At 42.6% G+C, this 22,420-nt stretch overlaps 1 protein-coding gene across 19 annotated transcripts in view; it reads right to left on the reverse strand.

The window, feature by feature from the left end:
- RBFOX2 (RNA binding fox-1 homolog 2) overlaps positions 1–22,420 on the reverse strand; it is a 174,486-nt gene that overhangs the window by 35,526 nt on the left and 116,540 nt on the right. For all 19 annotated transcript variants that reach the window (XR_010605932.1, XR_010605927.1, XR_010605930.1 and 16 more), the window contains 2 exons: positions 15,944–16,090; positions 1,577–1,630 (listed from right to left, as the gene is read on the reverse strand). Coding sequence is in view for 14 of the 19 variants with exons in the window: in XM_065631209.1 (XP_065487281.1) it covers positions 1,577–1,630; positions 15,944–16,090 (201 nt within the window). In the remaining 5 variants the exon portion in view is untranslated. The remainder of the gene's footprint in view (positions 1–1,576; positions 1,631–15,943; positions 16,091–22,420) is intronic.

Below are 22,420 nucleotides of genomic sequence, written 5' to 3' on the forward strand. Positions count from 1 at the left end.
TTTGTTCTTTCTTTTGCAATTACATCCAAACAAGTAGGGATTTGATAGAGGCCAGAGGTTATTCCCAAAGCCAAATAGAAATTACTAAAATCAAGAGTAATTCACAGACAGCTCTGGCCTATAAATATCAGAAGAAAAGCAGAGAGCAGAATCACTATTTACAAACTCAGTAGAGGTGATTGTTTTGGTAAAGGGTATAGATTTTTATCCACAAATGGAAGTAAAACTCTCTAACTAAGCTATATAGACATTTACTTGTTCAGTCTGTTTTATTGAAAAACAAAAACATGGTATTAAGCACAAACGAAGGATGTGGAAAGGGCCGATACTCATTTATTTTGTATACAGATCAACCCCTTTCTGGTTTCCAGCTAATACAGAGACTGAAGAATTTCAGAATGCATCTTGGGCAGCATAGGTTGAAATTTGCAGAGGGCTCTGAACAGGAACATACCCCAGAATACATGTTGAAGCAAAGAGGCCACCTTAAGACTGTGAACCTCAAATCCAAGCGAAAGGCATAGACTCTAAACCGAAACTGCTTAGCTGAATTGCAACTTCAAAATCTCTTGTGTGCATGCACACATGTGCGCACACGTGTGTGGGGGGAGGAGGGGAATTTTGTTTTAATTGAAAATGGGAATCTTAGCATTGATTAAGTCAAGCAGAGTATAGACATGCACTGTGCAAGCTTCCCCCATAGAGCTTTGGCAATGCACCTCGCTCCTGACCTGCAAAACTCCCTGCTATTCCAGTGCTGAACCTCCTGGGCAGAGAGAGAATCACATCAATTTGTCATTGTGGTGATACTGGTTATGTGATGAGAACCAATTGCCAATTAGGACAAAGATCACTGAATCTCTCTGCAGCTGACCTGAGCAACATTTGAAATCTCATCTCCAGAGAAATAAATTACCATTAACTCTCAACAAAACTTCCCTCTTAATATATCTGTAAGATGAAAATAGGTGTGCGAATGCAAATTCAGCGGGGAGAGGTCCACATGGGACAGGGCAAGGGGAATGAGGATTCTTATATTAAGGATCAAATATCTCAAACATGAAAGGCTGGTATCTCAGAAGTGCCAAGAAAGTCTGCAAAATTCAGTAAATAAAATCCTTTCACATATGAGATATGATAGTTTTTCTGTAGAAGTATTTTAATGCAACAAAAAGGCGGTTGGGGGATGGGTGGGTTAAGCTTTGTTCTTACACTTTCCCATCACCCAAAGCTGTTATACCTTATTCTGCCTTCCCCAGAGGGCACGCATTGCTGTGCAATGGGAACAGATTGGCATGAGGGCTCAAGTGACCGACTCCCTGTTTGTTCAGAAGGTTGGGGAAACTGATACCACATTACAGACAGGAGTCCCTAGGAGCATTTGTACATGCTGCCCAGAAATGACCATGCTTAGAGTCTGGAGTCAGAGGGAACAGGAGATATCCCCCAAAATAGCTTTTCCCTTCCTCCATCATGCTAATTCCTGCTGATCTCTACAGAGTATATTCTCTAGGCAATGAACTGCCTTTTACTCTGCAATCAAAACAAGAGAAGCGGGTACAGAAACAGGACTTACCTTGGAGCCACGCTCATTAAAGATTATCTCTACATCAAGGATTTTGCCGAATTGCTGCAGAGAGACAAGGGGAAAAAATAAAAATATTTATTTTTGGCATTTTTCCTACCTTTTGGGGGCTTGCTTAGTGCAAGAAAGGAGGTGAGAATATCTCCATTTCTAGCATACAGGCAAAGGCATAAAATTTCAGTGATGTGACCCGATTCTCTCAGGTTAGGACATGCAGATCCTCTTGGTCACAGACCCCAGGTTTTCTCACAAAAGTCTAAAGGAAGAAAAACAATCTCCAGAAGAGTTTTAGGGATCTGAGGTGTCTTTTATTTTCCCCCTTTTAATCTAAACGATTTTTTCTTCCCTCATTCTACTATTTCATCTAAGACATGGTTATATGATTTCATCTCAGAAATCTAACAACATTCCTCAAATGTAATTCAGCATTTCATCTTCCTCCTGAAGCGGCTATCACAAAGAGAAACTTAACAGTGATGTTGTTTCTCTGGAGAGGATGGTCACATCAGACTCTCAACCTTTTAGATTCCAAACCCTAAATATCCTTTCCACCCCCTCACCCCACTTTACTTTCCAAGACTCCAAGCCTTTGGAAGAATTGGTGGCAGATTCAGAAACCACGAAAATGGCCAACCCCCAACAGTTTGTTTTTCAGAAAAATATAATTCAACTTCATCCTGTCACATACAGGAGGCTGTCAAAAACCCATGCAAGTTTATCACGTATGATACAATTCTGACCTCAGCGTGGAGACCCCGAGGAGAGCAAGGCCCCACTGCTCTGCGCAGTTTCAACAACTGGTTTCAAAGAGCTCCCCACTTAGCACAAAGCAAAAGTGGGTAACGAGAGCTACAAGCTAGAAAGAAGATTTACCACACTCTGTGAAACCATGTACAGATCACATCCTTCACCTTAAAACATATTAAAATATTTTAATTGAACTGGTCAGATTCAAAGCAGTAACCTACAGGTAAAAGCATCACCACTTCGACGGAGTCCTGCAACGCTCTGTCCCCTCAATGTTGTATTTCCAAACTGGAGGTCTGCTCTCCAGAAAGAAAGGCCTAAGATCTCATTTTCAGGAGCATATATACAGTGTAGTCTTCATTCTAGAGACACCTTTGTGCTCAGACAAATGCTCTGAGCATTTTTCCTACCCCATTATTTATGAAAGCTTCCATCAACATGGTTTTGATCTCACTGCTTGCAGAATATTTAAAGGTGGTAGCAAGTGAGGGAAGGGTCAACAAGGAAAGGACAGTTTCAGTTAGGAAAGATGATGAACACAGCCTCCAGGAGACTCTTCACTTTGCCACAGTGCTCTTAATATAATATTTGCCACGTTTTTTAAAACTAACATTTCCATTTGGAAGCAAATGGGTGTAATGTTCATTCTGTGGGTACCCTGCTTGAAAGAGTTGTGGCCAGATTTGCAAACATGAACATTTACAACAGTGAGCCATGATGACTGAGGAGAAGTAGTTCTGAATATGTAAAGCAATAAAAAGCTATTAAGTCCCTTGAACAAGTATTTCACAACTGTCTTTAAGCAAACATAATGCTTCCAACAATTTTAGCTATAGTTTCTGTCTGCTTCCATTCTCCATTCTTAAAAAGGAGATAGTTGTATTCTTTTACAAATGTTGGTTCACAGATGTTGTTTTTACTGTTCTATTGTTTAAGGACAATACTTGATCTTCTATTCATCCCAAGAACAATGGAATTCACAATATTCCACGTTACATGAAGTTTGAATAATGCTAATGTAAACATGCATCTTCCTTAAAACCTCAACAGCAACAGCTTAGGCTTGATCCATGCTGGATTCTCTTTTGACCACTGCTGTGCCAATCACAGCTAAAATATATTTTCTATTTCTATCCCATGCTTGGTGTGGGCTTGTCTACAAAGGAGATTATCCATTGATTGCTTTTTGTTGTCTTTGTTGCATATGGCTTGGGCACTGCCATGAAAGAAATCAGGAATGATTGCTTTCTTGGTAGACTATTTCAGTGTCATTACACAACAGGGACTGAACCAATGTAACAGTTCACGGCTGCCAATGGGCTCCCCCTGCTCCCTTAGAATCACAGAACAGTTCATGTGGGAAGGGATTCTCAAAGGTCATCTAGTTCAACCCCCCTGCAATGAGCAGGGACATCTGCAACTAGATCAGGTTGCTCAGAGCCCCGTCCAGCCTGGCCTTGAACGTTTCAGGGATGGGGCATCTACCATCTCTCTGGGCAACCTGTTCCGTTGTCCTTCTGTGTCTGGTCTTAACAGCTTCTTAAAGCTGGCTCCAGTTTTCATTCTCACCTGTAGATAAACTGATACAGCTCACCAATCCTGTGAAAAACTAGCCCAACAAAAGAAATTAATACAAAGTTTTTGACGGTTTACTAATCTGAAGAGGCTCAAAAGGTCAGGTGAGTGTTAGAGCTCCAAGCAGCAAATAGGAGTGGAAAGCAGCACATCCTGACCAGGAGCAGGATCTGTCCCTGCCAGATCAGCTCAGCTGCCTGGCCTTGCCACACACGCTGAAACAGCCCAGTTCTCGATAAATGCAAATGCCAAGATTATTTTCAGAATCTTCAAAGCCATAAAAAAAAAAAAAAAAAAATCACCATTTTCTACCTCATTAGAATCATCCTGAAAGAGAACAAACTGTGCAGCTTCTGCTGCACAATTACACTGTGCCATCCTCCCCTTTCTCCACACCCAGCTGGGCCCAGATCCTCGGGTATCGCTGCCAGCACAGCCACCAGCCCCGTTCGGCCCAGCTCACCGCGCAGGGTTTCCACACCAGCAGGAAATCCTGTCTTGTGTGTTTAATTCCTCGTGGCTGACAAAAAGCTGGCAGTGACACCAGATGCAAGTGGCCTGACCTAACTCCATGAGGGGCCGCAGGGCTGCCTCCCTGCCCTGCAGATCATAGAGGTGCATCATTTCCTAGGTGACAGAATTAAGATCACCAAATCTTGTGGCTGCAGCAAGCACAGACTTGGTGTCTTACTGCAATGGGCTACATCCACCCATGCAAACTGGCCCCAGTCTCTTTTCTACCTAGGAGCTGTGAGTGTTTGAAGAGGCAGGAAGGAAGGACCTGCTTGGGGGAGAAGGAGCAGTGACAACAGGGGCCAACTGATGAGCTGGGGTTTGCTGGGGAGGGGTTTCCTGTTCCATGAACCTCCCTGGAAGAAAGCAGCATAGCTGTGAGGCAAGAGGACACGTGCTGGGTTCTTCCAGACTCTGCTGCAGCCATTGCCACAACTGCTCTGACAGCTCCTAACATCATGGCTCTTGTCCTCACTGCTGCAGTGGTTACAGCAGGTCCAGCACTGGAGGCACTTTTTTTTTTGGTAGTGTGCCAGAATTCTTCCTGAAGAATGAAAGCAGGAAAAAAAGAACTAGTTCATTTTAACGGTTTATATCTCCTTCAAAGCTGAATCTATTTAGTGGAACATAAAAAGGCACTTTGTTCTCTGATGGTGCTTCCCCTATCAAATGTCAACAGCCTACCGCAAACAATGGAAGTTTTAAGAGCTCCTTAACGAAAGGTCGTAATTTTTGTATGGAAAATGCTAGGCCATCTAAACACAAGGGTCAACACCAAATGCCCCCATAGTAATTTTTTAAAATCATATATACAGGCATGTTTGTATTTTCCAGCAGACAGAGGGTCTGGCCAAATAAAACAAGATCCATACTTAGGTCACCCATGAGGACTAAGCCTCTAATCTCTAACCTTGAAGACATGAATCACTGCTTGCAGACCCGATTTGTACACTTAATGACTACCAAGAACTTCTACTTACAACCCTGCACAGCAGCAGGGGAAAAGAATCCTCAGCAGAGTTCACAGGCTCTGAAGAAGGCGTTGCAGGACTACACATCCCAAATGCTCCCCTCCGTGACCAAAAAGCCAGCATCCCTCATCACATGTCAGGTTACGCAATAAGGCTTCTCCATGAACCACTCGTGCACATGCCATATGATGGATAGAAATACACACACACTTCAGTCATGCCATGGCATAGGAGCTACAGCATCTTTTTTTATCTTTGTGCTCCATTCCATGAAGCGACCTTGTACAAGCTTTTAGCTATTTTTCTGTAAAGCAGGTAAATGAGAATCATCTCTGCTACAGTGGTAGCAGGGTCTGTTGGAAATAACAGCTTTAAGAGGCATAAAGATATTAACAGACATCAGCTATGACCAGAACCCAATTTTCTTGCTTGAACATGATGTACCTTACCATAGATGCAAGGGCATTGTGCAAGGAAGGGTACATCATGCTGTGTGTTTCTTTCTACCCAGACGACATGAAGGCAGCAGATTTTTCCAGCAGAGGCCATAACTACATTACATATAATAAATTTGAGAGATCTGGCACCAGAGAGCTTTTGCCTTCCAAGGCACTGACAGTTTGGTAGGGCCCCTCCTGCAGGCTCTGTTCCAGCTGGCCCTGCCGCCTCTCCCTGTCTAGAGCTTTCAAAATTGGTTCCAAAACATGCCAGACAACTTAACCCTAAAGATGCAAACAACCGGGAGTACAAGGCGAAATCTCTAGAAATCAAGGAACAACAAAAGGTAACATAAGCCACCATTCAACAACCTCACATCCCTACAGGAGAACTCTATATGCCCAAGCAGCTTTGTACTGGCCCTACAAAATTGACTGAGACATGAGTGCAGTGACCCAGCTAAACCTCAAGGGTGCCAAACAGTCTATTCTCAAAGTTCATCGAAATTCAAAATAGCCAGGAAACCACCCTCCTATGCAGGAAACCATTTCAGGGCCTTAGGCTTAAGGTGCATGAGCAAGAGCATTTCATATGCAGAGAGCATCCTTACCCCAGCTCCCAGCTCCACAGGATGTACTTTCAGCTGAGAACAGCTGGCTCCATCGTAGCGTGTATTAGTCAGTGCTTAGTTACAGCAGCATGGGGTCTGCCAGAGCTATGCTATCACTATGTTGAACTTCCCCACCTAAAGCTGGATTACATCTCTTCAAAATAGTGGGGCCAACCCTACTACAGCCAACCCTGCTCAGCCAAGCTACACCAGCATACTTTGCTAACAGAAAGATGGAAGCATCAAGGATTTATAAACCAAAGCACTTCCACAGTTTACCAACTGAACAGACAGTAAACAAGCACCAACAAGCCCTTGTTAGGGTTGACCTGTTGCCCAACACAACACAGATGTTTTCTAAGAAACCAGACTTTAAAAGGAAGCCAGACAAAGAGCATGGGTTTACAGATTGCAGCCATCCCAGCAAACAAAGTGACGAGGAACATAGTTTCTCAGTCATTTGTTATCCTCTGACTCACAAATAAAAGATTCTCACACAGAACAGCAAGATGGAGGTGAACAGTTCTGCAGGGTACAGTTCCAGAGGTCTTAACATCAGGCCAGCTTCCAGGTCTACACTTCCACCTCCTTGTTCCTGCCTTGTGCCATCCCCAGGTGTGACTGAACTGTAACCTGGTACCGCTGCCACAGAAAAGGTACTTGGACTCACACCCACAAAAGCAGCATACATTCAAAACTCAATTTGAGAGGACTCAGACATGTAGACTGGATACACATAAAACTTGGCTATAGAAGACAACTCCATGTAATTTTACCCAGGCCTTTCATGCAAGTAAATCCAGCTACAGCACAGGACTGTTTCCTAAATGACATTCAGCCCAGTCTCAGTGCAGACTTTTCTAGTAACTCACACGAAAACCTAAACAAATCTTAGATAAATGTATGATCCAGTCACTGCTGCCTTCCACCAGATGGTCACTACAGAAGTTTCTATGTCCTCTGGCATCCGCACACAGCTTTTGCAGAGCAAGACAGACAGAGCAATAGCTGCTGACAGCTGAAGCAGCACCAGCACCCTTGTGCAGAAGCACTGTGGTCCCCAGCGCAGCCCTTCAGACAAGACAGGATGCTCAAGGAACACCAAGTACACAAGTCCTTTGCAAAAGGTGACTCCAGAAACTGCCCTAGTGAAACACATCAGTGTGAACAGCAGCGCCTCTTCTAGCTCTAAGCAACATCAGCAGGAACAAAGTCCTGCCCTGTGACAAGGCTGGAGCTCTCATCGCAGGAAGAGTCACAAAGAGGCCACCTTGTGTCAGAACGTTTGTCCACCAATACTGGCACATCAGACTTGCTATGTGGGATCAGTGGTCAGTATTAGTCAGAGATTAAAAAATCTAAAATACGTCTTGATATCCAGAAGGCAGGATTTCATCCTTTAGATGCCCAATCCACTCAGAAAGCAGAGTCCCTTTCAGCAACTGCTGTATTCAGGCCTCGCTGCATCAACACCTGCAGGTCAGAGCTTCTTAGACTATCATATTACTCACTTACTTACCTTAACATCTAATGAGCAGTTTTCTGCTGTTGCCAATACTCGTGTATCATTAATTACTTGTGGATTTAAATTTATTTGCTGGCCAATACAGACTTAAAATTCTACCAAATTCTTGATGAGAAAGAGTTTGTAGTCTAGCTTGTTATTGCTTTAACCTCAAACTATAGGCTCGTGGAGGTGTTTTGCACTCTCAACATCAGAATGAAATTGGATGAGAAATTATATCCACTGAGATATTTTAGGAAGTGCAAAGTGCCAAAATGTTTCCCCAGAGGCCGAGATCTGAAGGCTACAAGAGCTTCCGAAAATATCTCAGCTCCCAGAGCTGTGTTGCTTGGGTCACACAAAGCAGTGGTCTACAGCTAACATACACTATAAAGAACCCCACAGTAGCGATACAATAACAACATTACCTGCCTTAAAATCCAATGTTAAAAAAAGTACCTGCCGTTCTGTCACGTTTAATAAATTATTAATAATGTCATTGACTGAAGTTATTAAATGTGACAGAATGGTCACCTTTATATAAAACGGCTATGCATTATTACTGTTGTAGCTGATAACACACAAACCCCCTTCATTGATTGGGCTGACGATGTTCCCCACCAGAAGCAGTTACCAGCCTACAAGCAGCCATGGAGTGAATATGTTGTAAAGAAGGCAACATCTCCACCTGAAGCCAGAGCCTGAGAGAATTCACACCCTGTACTGTGCTATCCCACCTTCATCTGCAATCGTCATCAACATAGTCCTTATTTTTATCTTACACCATCTCCTTTTTTAAAAATAGTCGAAGTTTCTTGAGCAAAGAGCATTTCACCACAGTAAATTCTGAGAAACATCAAGTCTGACTCCTTGTATTGTTGCTCTCATAACAGATAAGAAGGATTTAGTGCACAGAAACGTATAGGAACTACCAAAACAATCCACTTGGCTTGTTTTTGTGGAGGCAGTTCATGGCTCAGCTTGAGAACAGATGGATTTTCCTCTTGCATGCAGTCCAACTTGGCCTCTATCTTCCCCAGGAGACTCTGAAGTCCATCTGACTCTCAAGTCCAGAACTGCCCAAAGTATCTCAACCAGTTCTATACCGGGAGAAAAACTGTTTCTTGAAGCCTAAGAGGGAAGGACTAAAGCTATCAACCATGAGATACAAGCACAGACACAATCAAAGCACAGAGTTGAAAGGACTGGAAACATGTTGAGTGAAATATGAGCTTTTCTTCTGCATACATAGTCCAGTAAGGAAGGGGACAGCCTACCAGCAGTTATGGAGAAGACCACTACCATCATGTCAGAGTCCTTACACACACTAGACAAAGAATGTCGCTCAGAAACTGCATAGTAAGATTTTGAAAAGAGTTTCTAACTTGTTTTTAGCACTGACGGTAACTCTTCTGCTCCCTCGTAAGCTGTTCCATTGTTTAAATTAGCTAAAATTATTATGAATTTTTCTTTTATTTCAAAGTTAACTGTGTTTAATCTCAGCTTCCAATTGGAAAATCTTGTGATTGTAAACAAGACCTAAACCCCCTATTAGTAGGTATCATCCATGCATAAGCACCTGTAAACAACAGACATGTCATCCACCAATGTCACTTTAATAAGCTGAGCAATCATGTACCCAACACATTACACAGTTTAAAAGCCACTCATCTTCCAAACCCTAGATTATTTTTTTGTCTTAAGCTGATCTTGGAAGTAAACAAAACTATGCAGTTACAGTCTTCTCAAATTTGAACATGAACAAGATCACAACCCTCCTTCAACCTGATATCTGCCTTTGTATTATTGAAGCAACGATCTTCAACAATCACTAGTACTCTCCAAAACAATGCTTTCCAAAGAAAGCTTTCCATCCTACAAGCACAGCCTGGTTTCCACATATGCAGTACTCTGCGCTGAGCTGCATCAAACCTGTTTTTGTCAGATTTATCATATGTTAACCAGGTTTCTCAAGTCATTCTCTAACAGTAACCTTATCTTTCTCTTTCCTCCTCCTCAAATAGTTTTTTAACGGCAAATCTTACCAGCAAGGTTTTAATAGCACTGTCTCCATGGGTTGATACAGATACTGAACAAACAGTGATTGAAACAGATCCCTGGGGAACTGACAGGAGAAACAGTCTTGATCACTGATATCTCCCCAATAACTACTACTTTTTATTATCTATCATTAAAGAGGTTTTTGATTCCTCTGATGTTGTGCTGTGTTTGAGAGAAGTATTCTTTTTCTTAAAAATCAACATTGGTCACTTGGATGAATTAAATTGCCTGAGCAATGTTCAACTATATCAGTATTGCTTTGTACAATCTTGTCAAAATAGACAAGACAGTATTTGTCTGCAAAGATGTATATTACTTTACACAAAGTCACGCCGAATAGATATTTAACCATTCTGTCAGATTCTAATGTCTTTTAAAACTTTCCCAAAATTATTTGTATCTTAAATCAACACATGGATAGTTTGCAGCTCTTTGGGTCACCCTTTTCAATTATTTTCAACAATAAATCTTGATGGGCACCATTCCAGCCTCCTGCAACTCCCCTAGCTTACAAAGTATTGGCTAAAAATTAACATTAATGAAAAAAAGAGCTCCTTGCTTTGGCTGTCATCTTTGGACGTACCTTATCTACATCTGCTGGGTTTTAAATATTAGCAAGTACTGTCTCATCCTCTTTTGTTATAAAGTATTTACAGAACCAGATGTGGTACAAATACGTCTTAAATCATAAACACAGAAAGTTTGGTTTGGTTGGTTTTTTGTTTGGTTTGGTTTTTTGTTTGGTTTTGTTTGTTTGTTGTTTTGTTTTGGTGTTGTGTTGTTGGGTTTTTTGGTTTTTGGTTTTTTTTTGGGGGGAGGGTTAATAGTTTTTCTGTTCTTGGTTTGGTTTTTCCTCCCCAAAAACCACACAACTATTTCCTAATTTTATATTGTACCTACACCGAGAGCTTTTCTCTGCACATAAAAAATTGACGTCTTTTCTTCTGAATCACTGATATCTCCATGATTAGCACATTTCCTTTTTCATCTGTTTCTTTAAGTTTGCAATTCTATTCACTGCCATTTACTTCCTCCTCCTACCTAACATGCAGAATGCTTTGTGTCTTATTAACACAGCTTCAGTGACTGTGGAATCATGCCTTCTTGGCCATCAGTATCATTTTGTTTAATACTTTATAGTTTCCATTAACACTTCCCTTTTAAAGGCACCTTCCCGGGCGGTTATCCTGCCAATTGTTTAAATGCGAAGAAACAGACTTTTCTAAAGCTCCTTACATTACTGCCTGATGCCATATTCTGTTTGCACAAAGTAAATACAAATAACAATCACTGGTACCTAGGCAACCATAGGGTTTCAGGTCAGCTATTAACTCTTCCTTATCTGGTAGAACAAGGTCAGCTATTGATTTATTCCACAGAGGGCACAGAACTACGTGCATTAAAAAAAATGACTTATTCCTTCTAGAAGTTTTCTGGAAGTCTTTTTATTGGCATCATGAAATGTCAAGTAAATATTACCTGTTTTAAGCAGCCTATTGTATTTGCCTCCCTATAAAAAGCATATACATAAGGAAATGTTTGTTCCATTCCTGAGGATATCTCAAGGACCTACTAGAAACACATAATAGGTAAGAGATGGTTTGAAACAATGGAACCTCTTGTGTTCCAGCTTGAACCCATTACCCCTTGTCTTACTGTTGGTTGTCACCAAGAAGAGCCTGGCTCCATCCTCGTGACACTCACCCTTTACATATTTATAAACATTAATGAGGTCACCCCTCAGTCTCCTCTTATCCAAGCTAAAGAGACCCAGCTCCCTCAGCCTTTCCTCATAAGGGAGATGCTCCACTCCCTTCATCATCTTTGTGGCCCTGCACTGGACTCTCTCCAGAAGTTCCCTGTCCTTCTTGAACTGAGGGGCTCAGAACTGGACACAATATTCCAGATGTGATCTCACCAGGGCAGAGTAGAGGGGAAGGAGAACCTCTCTCGACCTACTAACCACCTCCCTTCTAATACACCCCAGGATGCCATTGGCCTTCTTGGCCACAAGGGCACAGCGCTGGCTCATGGTCATCCTGCTGTCCACCAGGACCCCCAGGTCCCTTTCCCCTACACTGCTCTCTAATAGGTCATTCCCCAACCTATACTGGAACCTGGGGTTGTTCCTGCCCAGATGTAAGACTCTACATTTTCACTTGTTATTTTTCATTAAATTTTTCCCTGCCCAACTCTCCAGCCTGTCCAGATCTCGCTGGATGGCAGCACAGCCTTCTGGCATGTCAGCTACTCCTCCCAGCTTGGTGTCATGATCTTTCGAGGTCCCTTCCAATCCCTAACATTCTGTGATTCTGTGAACTTGAATTTGTCAGGAAATCCTTATGTCTGCAGCTCTCACAAACAGTAAAAGTTAGAAAGTGTTACGTAATATCCATTTAATCACACATGGGACAATACATCTGAAGTCCACCTCTACTCAAGCCTGGATGAAAGCATCAGCTAATGTTCTGTGCCCCAGGACTGGGCTGACCTCTCGCATGCTGTTCCATCCTCAGGGGACTTTCTTTACTCCCTCCCTACCATCACATTTATTTCTTCCTCCATGACTTTGCTGTCTACCCAATTCCTCTCCTTGTACAGTAGCTTGGGAAAAATCACTCCAGGCAAGGATTTTGAGTCTCTCAGATATGACGTTGAAGAGATGTGACCTGACACACAGAAGGCAGAAGGAAAAGATGGGGGTTACAGGCCAGCCACAGCTGAAGACTCAGACAACCCCCTGTAGGAGAAAGGGTAGGTTTCAGTGAATCACCCAAGGGAAAGCATCCTGATCCTGAAAAAGAAATAGGAGTGAGGAGGATTCCGAGAGAAACGCTCCCCTGCTTGAGGCTCTGAACATGCTGAGAGAAGCAGCAGTGAGAGAAAAAGGGAGATCTGCAAGAACCATTGATTGTTTCCTTAGCAAAGACGTGAAGTTCTCTATTACAGGAAAATGGCACGTGGGGTTTTTTTATGTCCCAAAAGATAAATGCTCTTCTGGTGGGCATGCCTCTCAGCAAACACAAGGCCAAGTGAACTAACGAAAGGTTTTATAGGGATTATACCACTTATCCCAGTTAAAATCACATCAGTGTGCTGGGACTGGCGATGACGCTTAGGGAAAAAAATAAACCAAAACCAAATGACTTGGGGAACAACAGAAACAAACTCATACTGTGTATTTCCCCACTCCTATGTACCACCATTTGAGCGCCATTTGGGCCAAAAAAAAAGGATAGGAAACCTTAATGCAAACAGTTAGGCTGCATTTTGTACAAGTCACTTCTCAGTACAGCAGTTCATTCACGTTGCCTGGATGTCCTCATCTGCAAAGCAGAGGTAAGAGTCACCAGGACATGGATGTTCTCGTCATTTCTATTTTATCCACAACCCCCACACCAGGAGCACAGGGAGGGACAGCATCAAAGTGAACAAGTGTGAAAGGAGCCAGTCATCAAACCAAGCACTGGTCTCGAGGGAAGGGGCAGCAGCAACGTGGAACAGTTTATGTAAGTGATGCAGCTCCCAAGAGAGGGGAGCAGCAGGAGCATGGAGCAGGACGTGCTAAATACAGATTGTAGCAGGTGGTCCAAGAACTGGCTGTGATTTCAGCAACCGGTTTATCCAAACCGGACGGAACTGTCAACCGCACAGCTCTTCAACAGCATAAAGCAAGCTAAAAAACACAATAGCAGAACCGGCGACTGAGGAGATTCAGCACTCACAGATTGCCAGGAGATGAGTTTCACCCTGAAAACATTCCCACAGATGTCAAGAGTGTGACAATCTAATGTATGAACAACAAGGAAGCAAACCCAGGCCTCTTGCAACAGAACCACAGAATCATAATTTGGTTGGGACCTACCTCCAGAGGTCACTTAGTCCAACCCCTACTCAAAGCAGGTCTAATGAGATCTGGCTGGCCAGGCTGTGTCCAGTCAAGTCAAATACCTTCAAGATGCAATCTCCCTGGGCAACAAGTGCCACTATTTAACCACTCTCACAGTTAAAAAAGAAAAAAATTAAAGAAAGAAAGAAAGAAAAAGAATTCATGATATCTAATTGAAATTTCACAAGTTCTAACTTGTGTTTGTTGTCTCTCATCTCATCATTACACAAAACAAAAAAGAATATGGTTACATCTTTTCTGTATCCTCTGATCAGGTAGTTGCAGACAACAAAAATATTCCCCCTCTGCCTTCTGAAGGCTCAACAGTCCCAGGTCTCAGTCTCTGCCCACATGCCATGTTCTCCAGCCCCCTGACCATCTCAGTGGTACCCACTGGGCTTGCTCCAGTATTTTACTTAGATGAAATGTACTTCTTGTACTGGGGAGCCCAAACTGCACAGAATATTCCAGATGCAGTCCAAGAACTGCTGAAGACAGGGAAAGGATCACTTCCCCGAGCCTACTACTACTGCTACTCACTAACACAGCCCAGGCTGCCTCCGCCGCGATGGCATGCTGCTGCTCGTTTCATTTTTTTGTCCATCGGGACCTCAAAAATATTTCACTGCAGAGCGTCCTCCTAGGTAACCGCTCCCCAGCCTATACTGCTGCAGAGGTTATTCCCTCCTGGATAGAAGGCTTGAAACTCACTCTTTTGAGTATCTTAAGATTCCTGTCAGCCCACTTCTCCATCCTGGCCAGGTCCCTCTGAATAGCAGCCGTGCCCTCCTTCCTCTCCATTTGGTCTCATCCACAAAATAGCTTCTTATGGACACAAAAAGCTTCAAGAACAAGGAGCAAAGATCTCTCACAATACATAGCAATTGGGACTCTCATTGAAGACCATCAGCAAAATTTTTAATGTCTATGCATTTTGTTCAATTTTTACTGTCCAAGCTATGAACAGATAAGCCAAATTCTTCTCTCGTTCACAGCACTCTAAGCTTGAAGTCCCTGAATTCAACACATTTACAACACCATAACATTACTCTGCATGTGAGAGTGTATGTGTATGTGCATTCATACACACACATGGCTTAAGAGATGCAACAACTGAAACAGGAATACCGCAGAATTTGGAGGAGGAGCTGGCTATGCAGTTAGGACCACCGTATACACTCCAAGCCTAAGGTGGCAAGAAGAACCTCAGCTTTGGTCTTTCCTGACTTGAGTCCTCTGCATTGCACCTTACACAGGCAGCAATCATTAATTTTATAAATAATATTTCTGAAGACTTTAAAAACGTGCCATCAACCAAGGATGCTACCATCATATCAACAAGTCAAATATTCCTGATGATGATGATATATAGATAACTTCACCTGAAGGTTAGGTCACAAAGCATCTAGCTCATTTATCTCTGTGTTCATGAGGAACGAGTCACCATCTATACACATGTGAACAAACTCTTCCTCAAAGAGCTTATAAAATGAGAATGATGAATAGCATACGAAGATTAACGAAGACAAACTATTTGGTCAGAAGAAACAGAATGCATATCATACACAATGTAAAATACCATCTGACTTGCACTAGCTTTTCCACATGCAATTACTAGTTGGCCAATTCCTTCCAGCAATTTTTCATCACAGAAACGCATCATGAGGAAAGACGTAAATATTTCAACAAGTTTCTAAGCAACTGAAACACAGTGCTTTGCAAGGGATATATTGAGGCAACGTTTAATGCTAGTCTTTACTAGGAAATAAGGTGAAGTTTCAGGGTCTGTTTGGTTTTTTGTTTGTTTTCTCCCCAAATCAATTGGTAGGTTACACTGAACATTTTGATACAAACAACACAGTTACAGTTTTCATGTGTATTTACCAGCTAAGGTAAGTGCTACCAACTGTCCTAGTCCTGCAAATATTTTACAGCATGCTAACTAAATGGAGGGGGAAGGGCTTTTCATCTGCATGAATACATCAGCACCACATGTCCCACCTGTGGGGAAGGAGAATCTGTCATGCCTTAAAAGGCACTGGTAACTTACCCCAAACATCTGCCGAAGGTCAGGATCTCGAAAGCGGAAGGGAATGTTAGACACATGAAGTCGTTTTGGAGTGGATTTGCTCTCGGTATTCTCACTGCTCTGTGTCTGTGATTGCTGTCCATCTGTCTGTGCCCCTCCTTCCGTCTGCTGAAATCAGAAAGACAAAAGAGTGTGCATGAATACAAACCACACAAATTCCTTTCACGTGCTTTGACTATCTGTTTTTGGGTATTACTACTACACTTGCAGTTCCTATTATCTAGGACTTGACAATTATTTTGACAAAGCCAGTAACGCTTAACAATTGATCTGTTGTTCTTCCCCTCCCTTTCCATAACTAAACAGTAATGAGATCTCAGCCTCCCTCCCCTCATATCACCTTTTAGCTTAGTAAATTTGCCTTTGGTTTTCTTAAATTGCTTCTCTCTTTTCGCCTGTTCTTCCTCACTTCAGCTGCCACCACATGAAAGCCCTAATGAAGAGGCGGATCTTTCATATCCTGAAGCTGGGAGGTGGCACCGCCACTCTAATCTCATGTGGCAGGATGTTCATGCCATCATTAAAACCCCACGGCTGAAGTGGCAGCTCTTCACTGTGCCAATACCAGAAATGCATCTCCAGGCAAAACAGCATCTGCTCTGTCAAGCTCCCTTCAGACAAACATTACCCCAAAAGAAGATCTATAATTAAATGGTAAAATCCATATAGGAACAGCTTAGAGATGTCTTTGCTTAACCTTTCTCACACATTTAAAAGTCAGCCCAGAGACAGCAAACAGTCGTTACCACTGCAAGATTCATAAAAACTCCAAGTGCTACTTTCTGCTACCAATTCCACAGCTAAAACAAGGGAATTTGTTCCAGCATCCCCAAGCACTGAGTGGTACAGCAAAGCCAGTTCAAGGCAGAGGCCAGGGGTACTTGTGCACACAAGAAATACAGCAAGAAGGCAGAGGAATAAGGGAGACCAGCGTGGCAGAGGAGAGACCTAAGGCCTTCACAGAGGTGACTGGCAGGGGAGAAAAGGAAGAGAACATCAGTCACTTGTGATGGGCTTAGACTAAGAAGTGCTCAATTTTGAGCACAGCACTAAATATGAAGGCAAAGCCCCTTTGCAAATTGGCTTGGTGAGAAAATTGTATTTTTCGCACTTTAGTCAGAAAAATTACCTCAAAACCTCAAAGCTACAGACAAAGTAGACTACAAATTGGTCTGGTTTATTGCTCTGTCCCTTTCCAAGAGCATGCATGGACAGGTCAAGGTGTTCAGAAGGCACCCACCTGTGCACTCAACTTCCTGCTGCTCGCCTCAGCCTCCTGGGAATCATGCTTTGACCACCCGTATGATGTACTTTTAGGTGTAATTTCATTTCTTTAGATTCCAACCTGGCTTCTTCCTCAACCCATCAAGTGAAAAGAAGTTCTACCAGAAGGCAAGTACCATGTAATTGCTAGAGTCAGCCTTTTCTAAGCACCTTCAAGAACAGATACAGGCCTTAAAAGTAAAGATTTAAGGGGGAGGAGGGGAAATGTCTTTTTTTTTTTTCCCCTTGCTGTTTTAAATACACAATTTGTGTACCAAAGAAGAAAGACATCTCAGAAGAGTTGCCTACACTGACTCCCCAACCACTGACTGGACTTGCTAGACTGCTCTGCACATCATTTAATATAAAACACTTCATGAATATTTGGAAAGAAACATCTCTCCACAGATAAAATAAGCTGGCAACATTAAGAGAGCTTCTTCTGGCCAGAAATGTCTCTTGCAGACATGACCTTGAACTTCGATATTGGTTATAACACACTGACAAGAGCAAGCGAACAGTGAACATTGGGATCTTGTCATGCTGAGCAAAGCAGTGGCAGCTTTCCATTTTGTTTTAGTAGGGCTGCAGGTGCAGCATAAAACATGTTAGATCAGGTTAATATAAATTAAACTGCGACAGGAAGAATGAAGATACTGCCCTGTGAGTATCTCTACTTCCCAGAGCCGTGCAAGTTTCAGAAGCCTAGCAGGATTAAGCATTTCTATTTGGTTAGACTCATCCATCCCGCAAACATCAAATTTTCGAGAACAACCTCAAAAACTTCCATTTGATCGTATCTAAAAAGCTGCCTCCCCCTCTAAGTTCCCTTTCTTCTCCTACCGTCACCCCTATGACAAAATGCATCTCCAAACATACAGAGCGTGCACCCCAGGGGAAGAATCAATGCAGCTGGCTTGCAATTAAATCACACCATGCTATTTGGTGGTTTTATTTTTATGACTTCATCAGAGTCCTTTGCTCCTCAGGGCAAATCTGTCCAAGAAGGACAAAACACAAGAGTAGCCTATCCATCAGCACTATACACAACACCTGCGAGTCCTCCAAAATAACTCCACAAAATCATCAACACTACTGCTAAAAGGGATCCCTACAACTCATTTTGGAGCCCTGCTAGTGCAATTTGCCAAATCCCATGTTTTCTGTGGCTTTGTGTGGAATTGCAAGTGGGCAAACACCCACGCACAAAGGTGCATCTTCAAACAGACACACTAATGTGTCTTCTGCAGTGTGAATGATGAAAGGCACAGATTCTGAACAGTGACAACAAAAATGTTTTGGTCTTTAAATTCAAATATAGGTTGCACAGGACTGGATCTGACATTTTCACAGGGGAGGTCATTTGCACTCCTCTCCCATCCATTTGTTTGAAGGCAGAGGGTGGAAATCCTTTCTTATCAAGGGTGCAATGTATCATGTACAGTGGCCTGCTCAAAAACACTCACAGCTGTTCCTGCATATGGCAGAGTGCTGCTGCCACACTGGAGTCATTCTGCAGCACGTGACATGTGTACAGTAAGACAAAGGCTTCAAAGAGGAGAAACAATAGAAGAAACAGGGCATCTCGGTCCACTCTTACCTTTTTGACTACACTGGGAGTCCCCAAATGCTTTTCAGGGTTTCACATACCCCGATTTTCCAGCCGTAGTTTAACATTAAACACCTTCTCTCTCTGGATGCTCTAGTTTCCTCATTTCTATCATCTATGGCCCTAAGGTAAGATTTGAACTTTCAGCCACTATAACATTAGCTCAATACATTTGTCTACTGCCACACATTCAGCTACAACATAAAGGAAAAAAAACCCAGTCTCCTCAGATCTTGCCTTTTTTTTTTTTTCCCCTTTTATAATTATTCCTTGTCTTAATTCATTAGGAAGTAGATGAAAGGAAGGGCTTGAAGCATGTTCTCAGGCAGCACATAACAGAGATGAGCAACAGTGTTACCCTGACCAAAGCAGACAATAAAAGCCCACATTTCACCGAGTGTGCACTCCCCACCCTGATTCCTTCCCCACACTGAATTTCAGCTCCTTCCTTCTGGCCTCACACCAACACTTCACAGCAAAGAACTGGCCCTCGCCCTTCCCTACAGACAGCAATTCAGCTCAGAGGGGAGCTAATACACGTTCCCTAGGTCTCAATGCCTGTCATCAGGCAACACAGAGACATGCTGCGGCAAAGATCCTGCTTTTAGAAACAGTATTGGATCCACCTTACGTCCTCAGCATAGTCTAACATATACTTATGCAGGTGATAATGTCATTCATGCCTGTACACGCAAGCTTTGAGCTTTGCTCAAGGTCACTGAGAAGCGCATCAGAGCTCAGGACACATGCGATATGTGCTTCACTTTTAACCACTTGCTGCCTGTGCCCACAGTAAGGAAACCCAAGCAAGAAGTAGCAGCTGCATGGAGAAGCATGGATGTATAAAATGTGCATGTATGCATGTAATAGGGAAGGAGGGTGTTGTGAAAGGTTTGGGGGCCACTCTGCAACCATCTTCCCACCTTTTGACTAGAGTCTTCTGTGCTAAAGCAGCTGGTGAATAAGCAAGTGCTGAGGAGCCCCAGTGGCACCTGAGCTCTGAGCAGATCTCCGCCTGCGTGGCTACCTCCCCAACGAGCCAAACAAACACCAATGTGACGGGCCAGGATAGACACTATTAATACCCAGCACATTCTGTTTCCATCTCCCACTTGCTTCTAGAACTGGAACCACTGCAGGTCCAAGTTATAGAAAAGCAAAAAACCAATCCCCATCCTCTCCCCCAGGAAGCAGGCGGTCCAAAATGTTGTGAATCATAATGAGGAGGTTAAGAGCCATAAATCACTGCAAAGAAAATATTTACAAAATACAAACTGTAACTAATAACTATATTTAAAAGGGGACTTGGGTGGCTTACAAAATCTGGGAAACAGACTGTGCTGCCTCCACTGGTTCTAGACCAGTCTCGGATCCAAGGGAAAAAAACAAAAACAAAACCACAACCTATCTCGTTTGGATCAAGAGCTTGAGGAACTGTGTGGAGACAAGGACTGAAAGCTGTGACTGGCAGAAGGCAATCTTCCCACTGCAAAGGAGAGTGCAGACAACACAATATGGGAAGGTCTCTACAACTTCTAGTGAAGAACCCACGTCAAAACAACCAGTCACCCACCAATGAACTGATACCCACTGAGCAGGTTTGGTGGAAAAACAAGTGAAGAATTAGGCACTAGACACAAGACCCTTCTCCTGCCCCACCACACTCTACGAGAGCAAGACTGAGGTCCTACACATCCAAGAGCAAAGGGCATAGAACTTCTGCTGCTTAAACAACAGCTGCTTAGCAGACAGAAGACTGCTGAGCTAATAATCACCTTTCAACAGCAGTAAATATGACTTTAGAATTATATCCATGTACTTGATTTCTCAGAGATGCTAGCAGTGTTATATTTTAAAAAAGAACTGGGCTACACTACAGGCGCAATTAACAAAGTGCCCAAGTACTTTGTATGCCAAAAACCAGACCAAAAAAAAAACCTGCTAAGAACATACCAAATAACGTCTGCTAGGCTTTTAACTATTTTCAATATCGTCACGTTAATTCAGGGTATGTTTTTTCATATTGTTAGTTACCTGTCTTCGGACATACTGAAGGTTAAGTAATTTTATTCACTTTCCTCATTAAATAAAGATATAACCCATGTGAAGTCAGAACACAAACCTAACACAAAAAAGCACACAGGAAGCTTCGCTACCTGCTCTGCTGGTCATGTCAAACCCTTTGTGAGCAGTTCCTCACAAAACAGGGATGCCCTGAGAGGGTAAAGGAGGCAAGACAACTTCACGAGCTGGTGGTCAGCCCTAGATTGCCCCACTAACAGTGGCAGAACAGCCACACAGTGACAGACTAAGATCCATTCAGCCCATTGTCTCTGACAGCAGCCCAATCTGTGGTATCTGTGGAAGAATGTAGAAGCATGGCAAATGTTTGATGATTTCTCTCCAGCACAGCCTCCAGCAAACTGAGCCAGCTGATGTCTCAACTTCTAAAGCATCCCATGGACAAGACTTCCAATGCTAAACTCTTCATTTTATGGAGGGAAAAAAAAAACCCAAACAACAAAAAAACCAAACCCACAACCAAAAAACCTCACAAAAACCAAAACTGCTTTTTTCCTATGTGGCACCCAATCATTTCCTACGTGCATCCTAGTAAGTGAAAATGAGAAAGTTCCATATTTTATTCCCCATACCATTCAGTATTCTATGTACTTGTCATATGCCTTCATTTCTGTCAGCTCTCTTTGTAACAGATTTCATTTCTTCTCATAAAGAACCTGCTACATCCCTTTCATCATGACTATTATCTTTCCCTGTACTACTTCTAGATCTGCTGTAACCTTTGAGAGATATGCAGAAGTACCACAGCTGTATACTCTAACGTAATGATGTTTGCTGATTTATTTCCTATCTCTCTTTCGAAATCATTTTTAAATCTGCCTCACTAGACACAAGTCTACAAGTGCTGACAATAATCTGCCTCATACTCAATATAATAATCTGCCTCATACTTAAAATAATAAAATAATCTGCCTCATACTCAGAGCAAATTCCTCATGTTAAATGTCAGAGCTCATTACCTCAAGATAGCAATTTCCAAGCTGAGGTGGCCAAACAATCAGCAGCTAGCTGCTTATTTGAAGCTGGTTCTTTCTCATGTCTACCTGCTCAGCAGTATCAAAAGACCAGTGAGAATATTCATTAAACATACTCTTCACCTGAAATACCTCACATGAGCAATTGCTTTAATTACTAAAGTGATGAAAAATAATTACAGAGGAAAATTCTGCAATCTCAGACTAGGCAAGAAATACTCAAGGGATAGTCATCATTATAGCATCATCCATGTGTTACAAAAGTCAGCTGAGGAAGCCTTGGTGCTACTGGCTCCCTTCTTTCCAAACTCTTGCTAGATGTATGGGGCACAGCCAGATGATGAAACAGCTTCCCTGTCTTGCTTCTGAACACGATACATAGGGGTCCCCCACCACAGATGTGTCTCCTTTAAGAAATCTGAAAGTCAATATCCCTTTATGGTACAGCAGATGAGTTAAATATGTTTCAGTATGGCACGTCAAGAAGTAGAGAGACACGATGCTCCGTAA

The sequence above is a fragment of the Caloenas nicobarica genome, chromosome 1 (genome assembly GCF_036013445.1).
Source record: "Caloenas nicobarica isolate bCalNic1 chromosome 1, bCalNic1.hap1, whole genome shotgun sequence".
NCBI lineage: Eukaryota > Metazoa > Chordata > Aves > Columbiformes > Columbidae > Caloenas > Caloenas nicobarica.